The following is a 15148-nucleotide window of genomic DNA, read 5'->3' as shown; positions in this document are numbered from 1 at the left end:
GCATGCAGCTGTATGTGATTACTCTTTTGATGCTTATTGAATTGCGACTGTTAAAAAAGAAACAGATCTTTTGGTTTCAAGTGAATGAATGGATTTCTTCTCACAGAAAATATTTCTGAGGGTTGCTTTAAGAAGATACATAGCTGTATAGGTGTATATGCCCCCCGCAGATTCCCACAGTATTTTTGTATTTTTTTTCCCCACTCAAATGTATAATTTCAGATACATATAACTTCAATGAATACACACGTAAGAAGAGACATGGGATTAACAAAACACACCAAGTTGCGCAGGGGTCTTTTTCACAAAGCAGGTTTACTGAAAACTCTATTTTCTATACCTGAATATATATTTGTGTTATCTGAAATACATGCTTTCCTTGTGAATATGAATATTTGACAATGACATTATTCATAACTAAAATAAACATTCTGGATGTCTAAAAATGAATTTCAGACCTCCATATTCCTATTGTTACTATTGTATTTCTAGATATATAAAACTTAATTCTTACTTATTGTTTTTTTAATTTCTGAAATTCAGTTCCGTATAGGAATGGGATTTTGATCAGGAAGAATCTTATATTTGAGATTTACAAATGGAACAACAGAGAGGGGAGCACTTTTAATAAATGTCAAAATGGCCTGCCATAGGGCCTTTATATAAACCTGCGAATTAACTCGAGCAGCAAACTTCTCCTACGCCATCTTTATCTTTTTTGCAGCAGTAGCAACGTTTCTTTGTCTTTTAAACACATCTTTTTTTATTCATTCATTAAAATCTCTAATTCCAGTGGGGTGAAATAGGCACTTACTGTTATCAGTTGTCAAGGTGACATGGAGAATCAGGGCTCCACAGATAATGGCTTTTCATATTTGTTACGCACGTTCTCAACTCTAAGTGGATCTACTTAGAGTTGCTTAAACTAACTCACAGCAGCTTGTATGAAACCTTGGGCTAGATAAATTCAGAGTTAAGGATTTGAGTTTAAGTTTGTTAAACAGGTCTCAGATATTAAACAGCATACGACCCGGAACTCTCCCCTTTGAAATCTGCCACAATTGTTGACTGTCAGATTAATGTGTTGGGATGTGCATGGTTTTTGAAATCTATTAAGAAAGCCATTTTTACTCAGTTGCTTTAATATGGTTGACTAATTAACAATATTAAAGCCTAAAGTATTTTAAATGTTGCTCTTGGATCTTATGTGACCTGGATGAGTCACTAATACTGTACACTTTGGAAAAAATTCTGGCTGGTCACTTGGTTTGTACAGCCTTTTCTCCCAAGGCAATTAAGTTATCCTTTTTAAAACCTGCTCTTTTATCTGCTCCTTTGGCATGAAAATAATGTATGTTAAAAAACACCAAAAACACAATAAAAAAGAAATCTATAAGGTAGGAAATGCATTTTTCAGAATACTGTAAACATAAAAAAAAGAATTTCAGCATTCATCTCATATTGTGGGAGCAAGGTATGCAACTGAGATATAAATCATTTTATGCATGACTTTATTGATGCCCCTATGCAATGTTATTTGCTCATCACAGCTTTGCAAACCATCAGTCTGAGTTGCACGCCATCATTTAGCCTGAGCTGCTTTGATGTATCCCACGCAGCCATCTAACAAACCCAATTAAGAGAGCAGCACAACTTAGATGGTAAAATCTATCCCCATAAAATTGTTAATGCCATCCGTCTCATCAAACATGGAGACATGTATCTAATCTCCCAGCCAAAGGGCAGACCTTCAGGCCAGACAGCCACACCCTCCTCCCCTCTGGCCGGTCTAGAGCAATTACTGCTGCAACTTCACACACAGACCTGTGTCACCGACACAATTAACAAGCTCTGGAGAAGCCTGGGCAACCAGTAATGGCCAGGCTGTGTACACAGCATGAATAATGAGAGGAATGACGAAGGATCGAAAGAGGATGGAAAGGAAAACAAATCGCCAGGTTGGCAGGCTATGATGCACTAAATGATTTCAGGTCTTGAAGATTTTCAAGCCACATTTTTCAGGAACATACTTTCATACTAGAATTTAAACATAATGCACTTTAGTTTTAAGGACTCTTTGTGTGTGTTGACATTGTGTAAAGTGAGCCGGCAAATGCGATCGTTTTCCTCCCACTCTTCTAGATGCTGCATTCATCCTTGTTGTGGGGATGATTCATCACAGCTGTGACACAAGGAGCATAATGTGTTACAGCTCTCACAGGGAAAAGACAAAGTGTTATCTGTGTGGAATGTTCATTTTATTCACAAGCACGTTTGATTATCGGCTGGAGTAAACAGTGCACCCTGGTTTCTCTTCAGACTGCAGCCAGGGCATCCAGATCAACGTCGGTTATTACCTTGGAAATTACCAGCTTTATTTCCCTACCAGAAGTTTTTCTTTTTAAGGCAAGCTGCTAAAAATGTTAGCTTACACTGAAAAAAACAAATATTACATTTCATAAAACTTTGCCAGCTAAATTGATCAGGTATACCATAAATTACACTTTAAACCTTGCAACTGTAGAAGACATGTAATGATAAATATTATGGTTCTAATTTAACAAATATTTCTTGGAGTTATTTGACGAACTGTGACCCATTTCGCTTTTTTCTTTTCAAATGTTGCTGCAAAGAGTCTTTTGATCACAATATCCCTTTAGTTCACCCCATCATTTCATCCTCTATAATTCACACTACTGATGCTGGAAAAGACTGCATGAGGTCGGAGAGAGGAGCCTTAAGGTATCTTTGCTGAATGGAGTATCAAAGAGCGATGGAGGCTGTCTAAAGCAGAGATGGATTCCACGGACTGGCTCATCTCCACCCAGTCATTGTTCATGAGTCTGGGATGCCAGAGTGCTGTCTGTACCTGCCACTTTTGACAGATGCCTACTGTCAGTCAGTCTGAGATGGGCCACAATCTCCATCGCTTCCCTGATACAGCTGGATCTAATATGAGCTAGAAAATATAGTTCCTTCACTGTAAGGGTTTCACAGATGTGCCTGAGATCTCTTAAGTAGAAAAGAAAAATGATTTTTTTTATAAGTAGTAAATAGTAAAATTCCGCTAAGTTAATTAGCCTACATAACAAAGAATTTAAATAGTACAACATACTCTTCACCAAAAAAAAAGGAATACTTTAGCTTACATTTCTTATTCAACTCTTTCACTGTTGGACACGTTTCCTCACTTCTAAGTTCAGCTCAATAGATTTGAGCATTTGGACTTTCACTTTTTGTCTTTTTTTTCTCAAAGTAGATTAGTTGGTTTGCTTTACACACAGTGTTTATCATACTAGGGCTGGAACTAGCAATTATTTTGTTAATCGATTAATAGATTTATTTTTTTGATTAATGTATTAATAATCTGATAGCCAAAGTTTCCTTAAAGAAGATTTTGGTGAAACCAAATCTTTTCCACTTGATGAGTCCTGGATAGAGCATACTGATAAACGAAAATGTTTTTTTTTTTTTTTATCTTAAATTAAAAATGTTGATATTTTTTAAACAATTTTAGTATAATTACTGCTCTAAGTGGGTTCACTTTGTCAGGTAAAGGCATGTTTTAGAGTCACTATACTTCAGTTAATAATTAATCTATTATTAAATTAGTTGATGATTATTTCGATAATTAATTAATCTTGATTAATCGGATTCATTGTTTTACATATTTTTTAACAAACTACAACCTCAGAATCACACAACAAAAATGTACCATAAATAAAATATTTTCAAGTTTTAAGATGTGTCCTAAACAAATTATTAGATTTATTTGCTCTTTGCAATGATTTTACATTTATATGGTTTTGATAGCTTTAAAAATGTTCCAAAAACACATTTGATTGTAACCCTGTACAGGTGCTATTCCATCTCTGAATCTGAGCAAATGTGAAGCTTTAGTCTACATAACATGAAGGTCCCACAAACCTTTATAGTTTTTCTTACAGCACCTACTTAAGAACCACCTGTGTAGAAAAACAGTAGAAAAACAATTTTTTACAGCCAACAGAGAACCCACCACCCTTATCCTTTCCCCCCCTTTTTTATGAGCATTTTGGGATAGCATCCACATAACATTTTCAATACAAAGTTAAGTATTGCATTATTTTATGCACAAACACTGTCATTACCTGGATGTCTGATGCTTTGGGTCAGAGGAGTTTGGCCTTCTACTCAGCACTGCATAAGGAAGGAGGGGCTTGTATGCTGTGATCACAGTTCTAGTCAGTTATCAAAATACCTTTGAGAGAGATTGATGACATAGAGGGTCCTTTATTTTTAAATATTGATGAATAAAGAAAGAAATTGGTTGCAACAAATACAAAAAGGGGAAATACTTATCTTATCCAGGGCAAAAGGTCAAGTCTTTGAACACCGCTAGTGCTCTATCTGGTCACATGCCTGCTACGGTTCTGATAAAATACATAATGTCTCTTAATGTAACATTACAAAATGTGAGAAAGTAACTACATTGCAGTGTCTGTGTAATCTGTAAAACTCCCTACATAATTATAATAAAGCAATTTATATGCATAAATCAAGCGGAACACTATGGCGATAGCCGTACTGCTCCACTTCTGAAAGTAAAATCTGTTGGGCTCTTTTTCACCAAGACAATAATTTTTATTGCCACATTGCCAAACACTGTAAAAAAAAAAAAAAAACAATATTGCTGATGCTTTTCCTTTTTTTTTTTTTTTTTTTTTAACAAGAGTGCTAGACTTAAGCTACTTTTAACATTATTACATTGTCAAATGGCAGATTTATCAAATTTGTTTATTCCAAACACTGGATGAGTTGTAGTGAGCTATTTTTACTTGACTGAGGTTACAGCAAGTGAAATCCTGAATTTTATCATTCTATATAGTTTAAGTCTTTTAAAATAAATTCTCCACAGATGCGCAACTTTCATTTTCCTTTTAATTCATGGGTAAAAAAAAACTGTGAAACGAGCAGTACATTTTCTTGAGTGATACAAATCGTGAAGTTGTATCTGTGTAGTTGTGGCTTAGAGCAACAAAAAAAAAAAAAAAAATTTTTTTTTTAGTGTGTGATTAGAGACTCTTGAGCAGAGTGCAAATGCAATGCACACTTTCATCTAAGCTTGTGTTTTTAGTAGAGAAATCTGCATTTTCACCATCTCTTTCCCTCTAATAAACAGAATCATTAAGGCTGTCATAGCGATTTTTTATCTGCTCTATTACTGTGACGCCACAGACTCAGCCCATCTAGAAAGGACGCAAGAGAAACAGGCTCTATTAAAGGCAGCAATCAAAGCTGCATCACTACTAGCAAGCATGTCACGTAGCTAATTCAATCTCACAAGCCATGAAGCAATTAATTTATGTCAATACAAACACACAAATAGTCCTTTTTGGCCCCATCAGGAGAGTAGAAGGTCTTAAGGCTGTGCTTCTGTTTATTTGCTCATCCTTGTGCCTCTGTGTGAACATGCTCAGTGATGTGGACCTGGAAGAGCAGGTGTAATTAGGTGTGGAGGGGAAAAAAAAAAATAACAACAACAACCTTGTGGTCTGGTAGCCTAAATGAGATCAGACAATCTTCTCCTCTCCATTTCCTCCACTGACAACAGGCACATTGTCCCCCCGTCAAGTTTCTTATTATTGCTTTGGGCGTAAGAAATGAACATATGGAGTGGAAGATTACTCTCTTTTTGAAGGCACACATGCTACAACAAAGTAGTTCTCTCCTTCTGGATATTTTCTGCTTTTGCTCCCCCCCCCCCGTACTTAAAAGATTTAAATCTCTGAATACATTTTAATATCAGAAAGAAATCACCAGAGCAAAAACAGTTTTATTGTAATAATTATTCAGTTTTAAAAAAGGCCTCTAAATCAGCCGGGTCTTTTCTCAAACTTGTCCCCTAGATGTATTTACTGGGTAGCTCAGGCGATCTACATGTTTAATGAAGTAAAAAACAACAAAAAAAAAGAAGTATTTTTCCCACGTCTCTGACCATTGCTGCAAACAGTCCACGGCAGGAGAAATCCACTCAAGGAGGTTTAAATGTGCCGGGTGTGGGTCAGATGAATACTAGACTGTGGACCCCTAGGTACTCCAGTTGAAGTCATTAGAGGATGCCAAATTGTCCGTTACCACCAGGGCAGCAAAGAGCGACGGCTAAACGTGTCTCCCTGAATCAATATGTTAGGGCCGGTTTCTCAATTATAGGCTGAGAAGAACTTCTTGGCAGGATGAAAGAGCTCAGGTAGAGAGCAGGTGGGATGCTAATGCGTGCCAGATGGCGTATTTCTTGAAGGTAAGAGAAAGAAGACGAACAGCAGAGATGCAAAGGCTTTCAGATTGAATTCTGGAGTTGATCAACATAACTTTTGGCTTATGTGGAGGCAAGAGTGTGGTATACATTTAAATGCACTTGCAGAGATGGAGAGAGAGTGGCAGAAACCCCAAGGATCGCTCCAGCTCTCTCTTTCCCTAAACCTCCTATTCCCAGTCCTATCTGGAAGCGCTGCTGCTTTGAATTTTAATGAAGAAAGAACTTGAAATTCCCTACATCCTGAATTCTTCTTTAAGCCACTTCATCACTCTTCCTGTCTCCATCAATCATAGAAAAACCTTACATGGCTGGAAGGGGTTTTCGCTGATACCACTGACTTGCTTGACAAATGTTATTTTCTGCTGTTTTCGGACTTTTTGCATGTGACAAATAAAGCACAATAATGTTTCCTAAAATGGAAACAGAAATGTCATGTTCTATTCCCAGTATAAGAAGCAGGCTCTTTATTTATTGATTTAAAAACCAAAACAGACAAATTAAAACAGAAGGAAACAGACAATCAGACTCTTTCTTGATGTCAAAGTAAATATACAGAATAAGATTTTGTCGTTATTTTCCAAGAGGCCGTTAACTCCAACTATTCCCTTAAGTAGATCTACAACTTCAGTGCATCCTTGAGCAGCACGACTATAGTAAAATCATTCTTGTAAAACCCATCCCACCTATCATTAATGACAGCACCTTGTTTCTGATTTTAAGACAACAAAATCAATCAAAATAAAAACAAACTGCTGATATGTACACAAAACTGTGGCAATGCATAATGAGTGATGTTTGCAACTCAGCAGGTCAAGGTAAAAGTGCAAACGCATCGCTGGACGGCAATCCGTCATTCGCTGCAGACGGGTGGAGAGTACTGAGCCTTTACACTACAGTACACACAGAGCTGATAAATGCAGAGGGGCTGTTGTTGCACAGTTAAACACAAGTTTGATTTTATCTAATAAAAGACTCAGCAACATTTAACAATCAATATACATCAGAACATAACATGATTGTGATAAAATATCAGCTACAAACAAGACCAATTGTAAACAAATCTAAAAAATCTTTCATATGCAGCAAATAGATAGGTGAAGGCCACAGTTTGGTGGAGAACAACACACCATTTATTCGTTTCCCTTATTCCAACCCAATAAAACCCTTATACATTGATGTAATAGAGCTGCAATATTCACTTAACCAGAAATGGGCAGTTTACCTTAATTAGGTCTAATAAATGCAAGAAATTAGGGAATATGATGCTATTTTATGGATAGTTAATAAATGAGATGAAGAGACTGGAGTGAATATTGGTGGCAATCCTGTTTCCATAGCATTATTGTCAATATTTCCAAACTGCCAAATTTGTCTTTTTTTGTAAGCAAGGAAACAGAATCATCTTTCAGCCAAATGAGAAGCAGTGCGCATCAACACTTAGTTACTTCATTGACACTTTCTCTTATATATCAACTAAACCAGTAAAGCTGTGTTGGCTTTTAGAAAGTTTACCATCGTTAAAATCTTGGTATACCTTAATACTGGTGACCGGCCAATGACTAGGGGCATATGCTTTGATGCATACAGCCCCAAATCAGATATTCACATACAATGCACTGTAGACACAGCCTTTTCAGAATCAGAATCAGAAATACTTTTATAATACCAGAGGGAAATTACTGACTACCTGACAGTATTTTTTTTGGTTACTTTGAAATATAGGAAGGAGGAAAGATGACTATAGAGGAATATAGACGCACTAAAGCAACAATCAATTAAAAGCTTGACTAAAATGCGTCTTCCAAATAGACATTAGGTGTGATTCCAATAATACTTACAATAATTCTCAATAGTTTTTATATTTTACAAAACTGCAATGGAAAAACTTTTTTTCCGCATAACTCGAGTCACATGATCTATAATTGGACCTTACTGCCTTGTAGGAAGAGGACTGGAAATAGTTAGAGCCCAATAGAGCTGAGGCTAAGATACGGATATATCTACAATAGAGGCGCCATTTTGTTTTCAAAATTATCACATTTATAAAAATATCCATTTGCAATTTTAATTGTGTTTATTATTTAATAAAAATACCGCAATTTCAAAATTGGACATAGTTTTGCTGACATTTGTGAAAGGAAACAGCTAATGACCCTCATCACAGTACCAAATAACTAATAAAGCGGATTAAGAAGAATAAAGTCAGCGGCCATCGCAAAGCCCCATTTTAGTACCAAAACAAACAAGCCAGAAAAAAAGCAAGCAGCAAAAAAAAATAAGAAGCAAAATAAAACAAACTCCTTAGATCGGTTCTATAAGGAGGAATGGGCCAAAAATTCACAGAACTATTGTGAAAATGGAAAAACAAAACATCTGGCCATAGTCATACAGTTTAAGGCGCGCTCTGCAACATTTTAAAAAGCTTTGTGCAATTTAAATTCAAAGATGATACTAAATATTTTAGTTATCATACAGTGACAGTATGTAAATCTCTGATCCTAACTTTAAATGGATATGATTTTTATAATTCCTTCACCTTTAGTTCAGTTATTAATGAAATTGCAGCACAACTTTAAATCTGTTCTTTTTTATATTGTACAGTTCTTGAAGAAAAAAACAGATAAACAAAAAAGAAAAGAACAAAAACCCCCCGAACAGATCTGGTGTGATTAAATGTGACCAGACTTTAAAGAAAACTTCAAACTGGTTTTGGCCAAACAACGCCTGATCAGTGCAACTGTAGATGTAATATCATCTCTAGAAAAGATATAAGGCAGAACGGCAGAGTCTAAACAGAATTTTATTCCAAATAGATGATTATAAATCACTGTTTTATACTTTTGTTTTTCTGACATCTGTGGAGCTTAACAGATGCTCTGCACAGCTGCCTGCCAAAGCTCCTCTCTAAGTCAGCCAGGCCCCCAGTAAGATCTGAGAGGCTGTGGAAATTGAGCCTGATTGTAATTGATAGCACATTACTTGACTGCTTCAATTAAAGAAAGTTTGTAGCAAGTGAGGAATTAATAAAGTTTGAATGTTGAAAAGATGTGGCCATCCATATTTGTCCCTGCAGCCTCCTTTCAAGGTCTCCGGCAGAGAATGAGAGGGAGGTACAGAAAATGACTGACAGAGAAGAGGCTGGCCAGACGTCTCCACTGGTCTGACGGTGGGGTGAAGCAGATCGTGAAGGGCAGGTGGATGCATGAGGAGTCTGGTCTGCTCCAGTCACGGGGCGTGGTCCATAGATGGTCCAGAATCATTGTCTTCAAGGTCCCTCGGGTCCATGGGGTTTGCCCTTGGCTCTGGCACTCTGGAAGACCAAAAACAAAACAGATAAACATCAAATAGGTAGCAGTACTACTGCTGTGTTTTCCCTTCTTTCTTTCACAACAACCTGCATGTGGCACAAACACAAACTCAAGCTCCATGCAGACAAATTATGGAAATATAATAAACCTTTGCGAAATGTAATCAGCTTCAATCAAGCGTTGCCTTAAGTAGAAATCATTCATTCAGCCACTGTTATATTAGTGCGACAGAGACAAAGTGATAGCTGAATTGCAGGGACCTGTGGAAGTCTGAGCCGGGCTGATAGATTCAATTTCACTTCAGACAGGCTACACTAATCATATGCTCTAATTGGACAGTGCAGTGAGGGCAGCAGAGCCCTGCTGCTCCGTGAAAGGTAACTCCTAGAATTTCTCTTTTCCAGTCATTTTATATATATACAATTATAGCAGTATATTCCACCTTCAAAAGGCTGCATGTCAGCAGCGTTTTCTAAACACTTTCCAATTCACACTATGACTGCAGTGCTGTTAAGGGAAATTATATTGAGAAAAATTCTAGTAAGATGCCATTCAGTGGTAAATTTCCAAATGTTTTTACAGCTTTTAGACAGTTACTTTTTAAGTAATCTGTGAAGTCTAAAAGGATGAACCCCATGGAACACAATTTAGGTGAAGGCAGGATTGCTAAAAGGGTTTTTCAAGTGCTGCTCTCTGAGTAATCCTGTTTCTCATATATCTACAGGCAGGGAAAAAAAGATTTTTCTGTCCCATCATTTATTATACATTTCGAAGGAGCAACCAATGTAGCCTACAATCAAAATCTCAAGAGAAGAGCAGCGTATGCAGGAATGCTGAATAGCACTCCTATAAGAATAATCCTTCAAATTTCCATACAATTTTTATTTTGCCAGAGGTCAGGCACTTTCAGGTGTTATTAAATCTGAAGAATGAAAAAAAGTACAGTATTCTGCTTAAACTTCTTGACATATATTTACACAAACACTAAGCTCAATACATTTACCAAGAAAAACATTATGTGGATTTGCAGTTACATCTAAAATGTATGTCGATATTTATAATCAGGTCTTCTAGGATGTTTTATTTCTGCCAGCTATAAATAGAGCTATACCAGAACAAGTCCTGGTTCTCAAGGATTTATTTGTCTGGACTTTGACTAGGCCATTTAATTTTATGTATATGCTTTGATCTAACTAGGCCATTGTAGGTCTGGTTATATTTTTCAAGCTCCATCCATGTTTCTATGACCTCTAAGCAGCCCCACTGCCTTTTCCGACCAGATTCATCCACACAGGAGGATGCTGCCACTGTCTTTTATGATAGTGTTTCCAATGGAACAATTCTCTGCATGCCGGACTCTTTCAACAAGTCCTCTCTTTGTCACTTTAATATTCATTTTTCTACTGAATGATTAGTTGAAAAGTGCTCTGTGAAATGTCCATGACATCCAAGTGCTCTGTGAAACTGTGGGGCTGATTTCATAATCTGAATTTAAGCAGGAATTAGTATATTTCAGCACATGGTTTTATCCTTCATTGACTGCCTCACTGTGGGTCAAACAATACATTCAAATTCAAATACATTCATTCCTGTTGACTTATAAATGCCTAAATGGCCTTGCACCCTTATGTCTCTCCAATCTAATCCAGCCATATGTTTGTCCTCAGGCACTCAGCTGTTTAGAGGAGATTGGGCTTTTTTTTTTTAGAACAAACCAACCTTTGATTTTTTTCTTTAAACCGTAACTAGGTTCCCTGAGTTCTATCATAATGCGAGCATCTATTTTTCAGTTTCATGTTTTTTCTTCTGATGTTTCAAGTTAACCGGTTTAATTGTTTTTCCTGTAACCTGTACCTTTGCCTTTTCTAGCTCAGCCTTTGTGCTTTATGAATTAAGACAAAGTTATTCACTTTCCAATACAAATGTTAAGTTATATCCACATAAAGGATAAAACAGTGTATAATCATCTTAGATTAGAAGGCTATGATCCTTATCTTGGCAATGTTGCAACTTAGACTCTCATCTATTAGGTTCAGTTTTTTTTTTTTTTTACTTTTTAAAACTCAAAGCAAAAAGCAGCTCAGAAAAATCTGCTTTGAGTTGATCCTCAGTCTCCCTCACAGCTGTCGGAGGTGACGTTTTTGGTAAAACCCTAGCAAATGTGTGGGCGAGCAGCAATTATTTTTTGAATCTCATAACAAATCAGTTCCTTTTTCCTTTGGGGGAGAAAAAAATAAATTACACATAGAGCCGTATGGTGAAACCTAGAGCTAAACAACATTTAAGCAGTCTTTCCTAAGCCTTTGGATGCAGGGATGAAAGAACTTTCTGTAATTCTCACAAGAAAAATGACTTTTATGTGAGACTAAAGCTGTAAGTTTGATAGGTAGAGGGAAAGAAAGGAGCTTTACAACAAAGTGTCAGTCAATGCCTGATAAACCTCTTTCAAGCTCGACTCGCTTTCTGTGTCTGTTCATTTTCTCCCTTCTAAATAAAAGCCAATTTCCCTCTGTGTGTGCATGCGTGTGTCCCAAAGACTGGGTTCCTTCCCTCTATGACTTATTCATGAGCTTTAATGCAGTCGATGTTTTATTGATCAGGAACCATCATTGCCTCCTCCTCCTAATGTGACCATGGCCCGTGGAAAAAGAGGAGGGCTGACGGCTGGGAGGCTGACCGAAAAACTGGCCGGGCTTTACTGAAACATACCTGATGCCCTCCAGGCTGATGGATGGGCGGCAACCATTGTGTGTAGAAAATCTGGGAACTGCGAATGTGTGGGATATGGAATTAGTAAAATATAAGGGTTTCAATAGGTCTGATCGAGTGCAGGAAAGCTAATCTTACTAATGCCTCCCCTTCAGGCGAAACAGAATTGCTTCTCTAAATGCCCTGGGAGAAACACATCGCTCATGGGAGAAAACCTTGAGCTCATGGTACAGAAAACAAAGGGTAGAAGCGGGCATGTTGCCGCCTAGACTTTGACTTTTGTCTCCATCTTTCTATTTTCAATTTGGCCTCTACTCTGTCGAGCTCGCTGGAAAAGAGAGAATGGATGGGTGCTTGCCCTGATTAAGTTTAAATTCCCCATTCTTGGGTGAGAAGATGCAGTGCTCTTAAGTCATCATCCGGAAACCCTCCTATCAGGCTGTGCCAGCCAAGCAGGCTCAATCCAGCCTCATTGCCATATGAATAATCATACTGCAGTAGCTTGGATGTGCTTTATGAGCCTCTGAGGTGCGTGCGCATGTGTATATGTGTACAAAGATGAAGAGATGGAAAAAAGGAGGAGTTGAAGAGCAAACTTGGAATTGCCCTTAGGGGAGTGAGGTTTTTCTTGATTAAGCAAGGAAGTTAAACGAGAATAAGGCCATGTACATAAACCCCATGGCAATCCTCCGGAGGGAAAAATAACTATTCCAATTTGCATTCCCAGACAGTAGTGATGCCATCTTATGCATATTCCATCACATAGAAAGGCTGAGCCCGTCCCTTTAAGCCCCGAGGCCTTATGAAGTTTTTTTTTAATGAGAAGATCCTTGGTGGTTACTGAAAGAGCCCAAGAGAGCAGAATTTTATCCTCATGTTCCTGATAAGCAATGCACTATGCTTACGACTAGGGGTGTAAATCAAACCCATCATGGCGATCCAATTCAGTATCAATTTCCTGAACCAACGATTCGATTATTTACGATACTTAAGAATACACCACGATACGATTCGATTAATTGGTTAATTTTCTTTTTTACCTTACAGGCTAGAAAATTTTTCAAATTTGAAATAAATGAATGAAAGCTGTAATATCGTTATGCATTTTATTTACGAAACAGCAAATAACAGAAGTAGCAAAGTTGTACTCAGCCTAGGCCAATGAAAACCTTGTTTACTGAAAAATAATAATGCCCCTGCGTTATAGATTCTGAAAGCACTTGCATCAAAAAATACTGCAAGTTAAAGGTAGAGGGTAGTGGCTAAAGGAAGTGAGGTAGGAGGACAAAATAAGTTTAGCACCACCGCAGCACAGGAGTCAGAATAACATCCAGGAGCAAATGGATAAAAATAGACGGGAGGAATAAAAAACATGAATCAATTGCTGTTGGATCGATACAAAACGATTATTATCTACACCCCTACTTACATACCTAAGAGACTGCAACATTATGAAAAAGTAAATAAATTAATAAACAAAATGATATAAATGAGAGATGAATTCCAACAAATGGTTGTTTCTGGATTTTCAGCTTGATTTGCACAAAACTAAGGACCTGCTGGTAAAATATGGAACCTCTGATCTTTATCAGATCAGCAAACACAAAGTTTCAAAGTTGGCGATTTTCAGTATCAATAAGATAAAAGCACAGAGGGAAAAGGAAACTTTACTTTGTCCAAAATGGCCGAAGTTCAATCATGCGTAACAAAGTGGAAGAGAGCAAGACAAGCAGTTAACAGTCATGAAATATTATATTAAAATAACAACAACAAAAAAAAAACATGTTATCCTGGCTGTTGTAGCTGCTCAAAATTTTACATTCAGGAAGAATCTAAAGCTACTTCTCCCTGAAAGTTGGATCCCCAGTTATACCAGCTACGTTTGGCTCCAAATATTTTTAAATTTCTCAGACTAGCTTCCAAGCATGGCTGTATCCTCCTCATAACAGATCAAAGACCTTCTGATGAGATTAGAGCTGATGTCAGAATGAAGCATGTCTTGATTCTTACAACATAGATTGCAGGAAAAAGGTAAAAAGTGCTGAACTCAAGGATCTGAAACTTAACAATAACTCAGCTCAAGATAACAGTTAGGAAAGGTCAGAAAAAGGACAAAAATACTTTTACATTATAGCTTGCCTTAGATGTTAAGGTTTTTCAGTCTGCTTCCTTCTGTTAGCTTCATCTGTTCACTTTGCAAAACCTTAATAATATACGATTATAGAAGGAGTTTTTGCCGTGTCATAGTAAAAATAAATGACAATGCCTAATGATAAGTAAAAACTCTATTAAGACCTCACAGTGATAGGTGGCTGAGTGGGCACAGGTGCAACAATATATGGAGGTTTGACAGGTGGATGACAGAAAGAATCAGTCACAGTTTAGATTTCATTACAGAAACTGATTTACTGTCAAACCACTGGGTACAGGGCTTACATCTGATACACTGATTCCACAGCCCCAGAGATATTTGCAATTATTTTCATGTTTTGCTAAGACTTGGATCCTCGAACTTATGTCTGCAAAGTCCGTTGAAGCCTGTGGCTTTGAAATGTGATGGTGGTGATGCTTAAGGTTTCCCTGTATACGAATAAATTTGCACAAAGCAGACTCATTGGGATTCATGCCTAGGGGAAGAAAATCACCACAACAATGTTCTTCCACCCGTAGATGTGAGAAAATCTTAAAGCGGAGCCAAAATTCCCTTGGCATTTATGACAAATCTGTGATAAAAAAAAAATAAAAAAAAAGCCTCCATGTATATGGCAACGCCCTAAGTGAACTACACAGCACTCGCTAAAACTCAGAGTTAAAAGCTGGTCTGCAAAGAGTT

At 37.3% G+C, this 15148-nt stretch overlaps 1 protein-coding gene across 1 annotated transcript in view; it reads right to left on the bottom strand.

Moving 5' to 3' along the window:
- Nucleotides 1-6745: 6745 nt before the first annotated feature.
- trim44 (tripartite motif containing 44) overlaps nucleotides 6746-15148 on the bottom strand; it is a 76573-nt gene continuing 68170 nt past the window's right edge. The window contains exon 6 of the mRNA XM_038275382.1: nucleotides 6746-9608. Coding sequence (XP_038131310.1) covers nucleotides 9524-9608 — 85 coding nt within the window. The 3' untranslated portion in view covers nucleotides 6746-9523. The remainder of the gene's footprint in view (nucleotides 9609-15148) is intronic.

Source organism: Cyprinodon tularosa, unplaced genomic scaffold, assembly GCF_016077235.1.
Source record: "Cyprinodon tularosa strain WSP-4 unplaced genomic scaffold, ASM1607723v1 ctg121, whole genome shotgun sequence".
In the NCBI taxonomy this organism is placed as follows: Eukaryota; Metazoa; Chordata; class Actinopteri; order Cyprinodontiformes; family Cyprinodontidae; genus Cyprinodon; species Cyprinodon tularosa.
The sequence above is the reverse complement of the archived record's forward strand: the minus strand, read 5'-3'. Positions and strand labels throughout refer to the sequence as shown.